This window comes from Ipomoea nil, unplaced genomic scaffold (genome assembly GCF_001879475.1).
Source record: "Ipomoea nil cultivar Tokyo-kokei standard unplaced genomic scaffold, Asagao_1.1 scaffold0706, whole genome shotgun sequence".
Lineage (NCBI taxonomy): Eukaryota > Viridiplantae > Streptophyta > Magnoliopsida > Solanales > Convolvulaceae > Ipomoea > Ipomoea nil.
The window spans coordinates 773,503-780,319 of record NW_017617134.1 but is presented as its reverse complement, the minus strand read 5'-3'; the positions used below and the strand labels follow the sequence as shown (position 1 = coordinate 780,319).

The 6,817-nt window shown below is 45.2% G+C and overlaps 1 protein-coding gene across 1 annotated transcript; it reads left to right on the top strand.

The window, feature by feature from the left end:
- The first annotated feature begins 4,613 nt into the window (after positions 1-4,613).
- Positions 4,614-5,765, top strand: LOC109176385 (uncharacterized mitochondrial protein AtMg00810-like). The gene has a single exon (XM_019325822.1). It carries the CDS (start codon positions 4,614-4,616, stop codon positions 5,763-5,765), a length of 1,152 nt encoding a protein of 383 aa, XP_019181367.1.
- Positions 5,766-6,817: the final 1,052 nt, after the last annotated feature.

The following is a 6,817-nucleotide window of genomic DNA, read 5'->3' as shown; positions in this document are numbered from 1 at the left end:
GCCGACTCATCAGGGTGCCGGCGCGGGGCCGGCTGCCGCTCCTCCAAGTGTCGGTGTGGAACCCGCTCATCAACGCGTCGCTTCCCCGCCGAGTGCCGTCGCGGAGCCGGCTCTTCGACGCGTCGCTCCTCCAAGTGTCGACGTAAGGCCGACTCATCAACGTGTTGGCGTGGGGTCGGCTCCCGAGACTCGCCCACCTCCTCTGTGGGTGATTTCTCGGCTTCTCTGTTTTCGTGTTGGCGAGGACCTCTGGTAGAGGATCCCTCGGCCCGTGATCCTAATCTTTGCCGCACGGGCGCCCTTTGTCCCAATTGTTCTGGTGCAGATTGGGAAGCACCTGGTTGTCGTCTGGCCGGTCCACTTCTTTGGGTCTCCACCCTTATTTCCTGGGGCCGCGGCGGGAGCACTTAGCCTTGCAGTCCCACCGCCACCTGATTTAGCGCCGTCGTCACTGCTTGCTGAATGACATCGGCGATCGCCTGGAGGTTCACGGCTTGGTCCACCCCTCCATTGTTGAGTTGGTCTCGAAGGTCCCCGGGCCTCCCATTGTTGAGCTGTTCTTGGAGGTCCCCTCCACGATTGTTAACCATGGACAAAAATAAGGTTAGAATAAAGTAGGAATTAAAATTATATTGTTTGGTAGAAATGAATAGAATTAATAGAAATTGAAACGAAAGAAGTGATATAAAGACTAAAATGTCCTTGTGTAATAATAATAATAATAATAATAATAATAATAATAATAATAATAATAATAATAATAATAATAATAATAATAATAATAATTATTATTATTATTATTATTATTATTATTATTATTATTATTATTGGAGGCAAATTTGTCAACACATATTTTTTTCTTTTCCATGAGTTGTGGAATTGCATTTTTTTTTTCCCGGGGGACACATAGGAGTTCCAACTCAATGGTTTGAGGGAATTGCAATGCCCTCTGACGGTAATAATGTTACCGGAAATATAATATAAGAGTAACGAATAGTTGTATTGCTTTTGTCTCAGTATAGAAAGTACAGTGTGCCCCCCGCTCAGCTGAGGGAAGTTCTATTTATGCTAGGTCCTAACGGTAACAACATGAAGAGACATCCTTGGGGAGCTGAGCTAACGGCAAGAATATGAAGAGTCATGAATGAGGCGTTGAGGCTTTAACTCTCTCTCATCAATGGTGGCATCAAAGGTGGCTTCAATGACAATAAAGGTGACACCTGTTGGAATTCTAACCGTTGGAGTTCTGCCCGTTGAGTTCCCATGTGATGCTGAGTCAGATGCTCATTTGTGATCCGGGTCGGGTGCCAGCCCTATTATCCTGTCACCCTCCAACCAAGCAATGAAATTTCGATTGTTGTGGAATAGCAAAGGAATGAAATTCATGCGTACCGAACACTTTGTTAATTAGTCTTTGACTATTTATTGTGTCATAAGTTTGAACCCCAAATTAAAACGCTCATTATCACTTTTGTCTTGAGGACTAGTAGAAGAGATAAATCACAGGCTGTGTCTCAACTTTTTATTAACTTAGTTTGGATTGATTGATCAGTTGAGTTGTACGACTTTGACTTCTGTGTCACTATCATATTTAGTCATACTTTTTTATTTTTAAAATTTTATCACATTATGACTTTAATTTACTTGGCACAACCAATCCTTCGTTTACATTTATATTATTCCATTGTTTATAAAGATAACTAACATATAATATTATCGTTCAATTAAAAGAATTTGTGAAAGAGTGAGATAAATTGCATATTGAGGTAATAGAGTTGAAAAATGAAATATATGTTAACATTCTTTGTTAATAGTGGAATTGTTAGGACTCTTGTATTAGTAGTTGGCTAGGACTCTTGACTTATCTCCTTATATTGTTATTGTTCAGACTATTATTGTTTTACGTTGAATATACAATCCTCATCTGGTACCAGTATCCAGGGATTCTTATTTTCATGGCAACCTTGGGAGATAACAATGGCGGTTCTGTTCGTGATTCGTCTGAACGGACTGTGTCCGAGGTTGCCCCCACTCCCGTTTACCCGAATACTAGTTTGTCCTCCGCCCATCACTTCGTGTCTATCAAACTTACCGCCCACAATTATTTGTTTTGGCGTACTTAGATGTTGCCATTCTTAGAAGGCCAAGGGTTGCTTGGTTTTGTTGATGGCACACTGCCATGTCCGACGGCAGCACTGCCGTCGTCCGTCCCGGTGGAGTCGACGGCGGACAGTGGTGGTCGGCCGTCTGATCTGGCTTCGCTGCAGCAGCAATGGTGCCGGCAGGACAAGGCTGTTCTGTCTCTATTGATTTCATCCTTGTCCGACGAGATGCTACCTATGGCGATCGGGCGCTCCACGTCGCGGCTTCTGTGGTCGGCGATCGAGCAGGAGCTTGGCTCGGCGACACGTTCCCGGGCTTTGAGGCTTCTCGGCGAGCTGCAGGGGCTGTCCCAAGGGGCGTCGTCCGTCTCGGATTACTTGAGTCGGGCGAGAGTTCTGGTTGAGGATTTGGCGCTGGCCGGCCGGGTTATTACGCTTGATGATCAGAATCTCTACGTTTTTCGTGGCTTACGACCGGAGCTCCGTCCTCTTGTTGCACCACTGACGCGTGGCTCTCCGGTAACCTTAACTGAGCTTTCTGATTATTTAACTTCACAGGAGTATATTTGTGCGCCGGGTGGTGGTGATGCTGCTGCCCCGACCGCTATGGCAGCGTCGCGTGGCCGAGGAGGAGGCCGCGGTGGCGGCCGGTCTTATCGTGGAGGCTGGGGCAGTGGCGGTGGAAGCTCGGGCAGTGGCGGCTCGGGCGGTGGAGGCTTGGGTCGTGGCCGAGGTGGCCGGGGTCGTGGCCGTGGGCGGTCGGACGTCCGGTGTCAGATTTGCGAGAAGTTTGGACACTCGGCACGGGCTTGTTTCCAGCGATATTCTGAGACCACAGATCCTCAGGCGCATATGGTTGTTTCGGGTGGTGAGACCGGTGGTGTTGAGTCTCATCAGTGGTTTCCTGACACGGGAGCCACGAATCATGCTACTCCCGACTCCTCTATGTTGACTTCTTCGGCTCGTTATAATGGTCCGGACACCTTACGTGTGGGTAATGGTGCAGGTATGCCTATTTTTAGTGTTGGGTCTGCTTCAATAGCTTCTTCTTCTAGATCGTTTAGTTTAAATGATGTTCTGCATGTTCCTGGGTTGTCCTCTTCGTTGCTTTCTGTTCAGCGGTTTGCTAAAGATAACCGTGTCTTTTTTGAATTTCATCCTGACTGTTTTCTTGTGAAGGATCTCTTGACCAAGAAGGTGGTTTTTAAGGGGGGTACCTCTGGTGGCTTATATTCGTGGCCTGTGTCTTCGAGTCCGTCTGCTTTTGTTGCTGCGCGTGCGTCGTCCTCTACTTGGCACAAGCGGCTTGGTCATCCACACACACGGGTGTTGCGTCAGATATTGCAGACATCCGGTGTTAGTTCGTTTAATTCTAGTGATTTGTCTCGTTTGTGTTCTTCGTGTCAGTTAGGGAAGTCTTCCCGTTTTTCTTTACCTCGTGTTGAGACTAAAAGTACTCGAGTATTAGAACTTATATATACTGATATTTGGGGCCCGGCGCCTGTGTACTCTGTTAATGGTTTTCGCTATTTTGTTCTATTCGTGGATGATTTTACGCGTTATGTGTGGTTTTATCCTATGCGTGCGAAAACGGATATTTATTCTATATTTGAACGGTTTCGGTCACTAGTTGAGCGGTCATATTCCCACAAAATCGTGTCTATTCAGTCTGATCTAGGGGGAGAGTACAAAAAGCTCCACTCTACTTTCGAGTCGCTCGGTATTCGTCACAGGCAGTCCTGTGCGTATACTCATGAGCAGAATGGTCGGGTAGAACGCCGTCATCGGCATATAGTTGAAACTGGGTTGGCTTTGATGGCTCATGCGTCTATTCCCTCTCGTTTTTGGGATTATGCGTTTGAGACTGCAGTTTACTTGATTAACAAGATGCCGACTCGTGTGTTGAACGATGAGTCTCCTCATTTTCGGCTACATCGTTTGCCTCCCTCTTATTCTTTCTTGCGTGTTTTTGGCTGTCCGTGTTTTCCTTTGTTACGTCCCTATAATCGTAATAAATTGGAATATCGTTCGTCTCCCTGTGTTTTCCTAGGTTATCCTGACTCTTTTCGAGGCTATCGTTGTCTGAATCCTAACACTAATAAGGTCTTTATCTGTCGCCATGTGCGATTTGATGAGTCCGTGTTTCCTTTTGCTGGCTCTATTTCTTCGCAGGTGGTTTCTCGGCCCCCGGCTGCTCCTTGGGGTGTTGCTCCAGTTGTTTCTGTGCCTCCTCCTACTACCGAGGTGGTGGTTAGTGATTTTGAGAAACAGGTTGTGGATTCGGATCCGGTACCGGCTGACTCTGTGTCTAGTGAGCAGACAGTTTCTGTTCGTGGTAGGCCGGCTCGTGGTCTTCCTCGCCGTGGGACTAAGGTGGTTGGTCCTCGTTCTCATGCTATGGCCACACGAAGCCGGGGTCCATAGGAGCATGTGGCGTTGGTGTCTACTGTTGATCCACCTGAGCCCACGTGTTACTCCCAGGCAGTCAAGCATCCAGAGTGGCGTGAGGCCATGGATGCTGAGTTTAATGCTTTGCTTCAAAATCAGACCTGGCAGCTTGTTCCCTATACTCCAGGGATGAATGTTGTGGGCTGCAAGTGGGTATTCCGTGTCAAGAGGAATGCTGATGGATCTGTTGAGCGACACAAGGCCCGGATAGTTGCCAAGGGCTTTAATCAGATTGCGGGCAAGGATTTCTTTGAGACGTTCAGTCCGGTTGTTAAGCCCACCACGGTTCGTCTTTTGCTTTCTTTGGCCTATTCTCGTGATTGGTGTATTCGGCAGCTGGATGTGCACAACGCCTTCCTTAGTGGGCGTTTGGCTGAGACAGTGTACATGCGTCAGCCTCCGGGATACGAGGACAAGTCAGTTCCTACTCATGTTTGTCATCTGCAGTGCTCTTTGTATGGGCTTAAGCAAGCCCCGCGTGCATGGTTTACCCGAATACATAACTTTCTTCTTTCTGTTGGCTTTACTCCATCGAAGACTGACGTGTCTTTGTTCATTTATTATGATCATGGTGTGCAGCTTTATTTTCTGGTTTATGTCGATGACATCCTTGTCATGGGCTCGGATTCTAGCCGAGTTACTGGACTGGTGGATCAGCTTGCTCAGGAGTTTAAAATTCGAGATATGGGGCTCCCATCTTTTTTTCTAGGGATTGAGACTGTCTCTATTTCTGATGGTATTCTTTTGTCTCAGTGCCGTTATGTTCAGGATATTCTCAAGCGTGCAGGGATGGTTGACTGTAAGCCGGTTTCTACCCCGATCTCGGTTGCCCGCTCTGAGGACGGTGATGTTGCTCTCTTTGCTGATCCTACGCACTATCATGGGCTAGCTGGTGCTTTGCAGTACTTAACGGTGACTCGTCCTGATTTGTCTTTTGCAGTCAACCGGCTATGTCAACGCATGCAGGCTCCTTCTACTGCCGATTGGTCTATGATGAAGCGGGTGTTGCGTTATGTGAAAGGCACTCTTGGCATGGGGCTGTGTGTTCGGAAGTCTTTATCTACCTCGCTGCATGTGTTTTCTGATTCGGATTGGGCTGGTAGTCCGGATGATAGGAAGTCCACCAGTGGTTTTGCAATATTTTTGGGCTCTAATCTAATCTCGTGGTCGTGCCGGAAGCAACGCACTGTGGCGCGTTCTTCTACTGAGGCATAATATAAGGCCTTAGCTAATATGGCGGCTGAGGTGACGTGGCTTGTTTCTCTGCTTAAGGAAATCGGTTTCTCTCCAGCTTCTCCGCCTAGTCTATGGTGTGACAACTTGGGTGCTACGTACCTGTGTGCCAATCCGGTTTTCCATGCTCGGACTAAGCATGTGGAAATTGACTATCACTTTGTCCGAGACAAGGTCGCCAAAAAGGAAATTCAGGTTCACTTTATTTCCACGAAGGATCAGATTGCTGATATTTTTACCAAGCCACTTGCGTCGACTCGATTCTCTCTTCTTCGTGACAAGCTCAACATTTCGACTGCTCCACCTTGAGCTTGAGGGGGAGTGTTAGGACTCTTGTATTAGTAGTTGGCTAGGACTCTTTACTTATCTCCTTATATTGTTATTGTTCAGACTATTATTGTTTTACGTTGAATATACAATCCTCATCGGAATAACCGAAATTAAAATAAAATATTGATTGTGGTAAATAAATGAAAATATTGAGAATCAATGTGAAATTTGCTCATTGTAAATATATCCATTAAAAGTGTCTCCTACAGTTAGGGCTGGCTCAAGACACCCCGTGATCTGACCAAAAATAAAAATAAAAATCCATCGCATTAATTTTGTTGTTGTTTTTTTTTTTTTTTTTTTGTTTTTTTTTTGTTTTTTTAACAATAGGACATTCTTTTGCCCAGAATAGGACTCACTTTTATGTTATCATCACTATGGATACAATTATAGTCATCAATTACATATTCCCTATGTTCCATTAATTTACCTGTCTAATTTACTATTCATTACTCATTAGGGAAATTAACTTTTTCTTCTTTGCTTACTATTTTAGTATTTTTAATTATTTTTAAATTTAATTTTATGTGTTTAATAGTACTTTTAATGTAATTTCTAAATACATAAATTTAATATACTAATATTGAACTCAACATTGTAAAAATTTGAATTAAAAATAACTCTAGTCAAGTCTCATTAACCGAAACAGACATATAAAATAAGACGAAGGGAGTATTAAATAAATATCATGACTCTCTTTTTGA

What these genes read in the sequence shown, in the direction of transcription:
- LOC109176385 (XM_019325822.1), top strand. Translation starts at nt 4,614, where the DNA reads ATGGATGCTGAGTTTAATGCTTTGCTTCAAAATCAGACCTGGCAGCTT.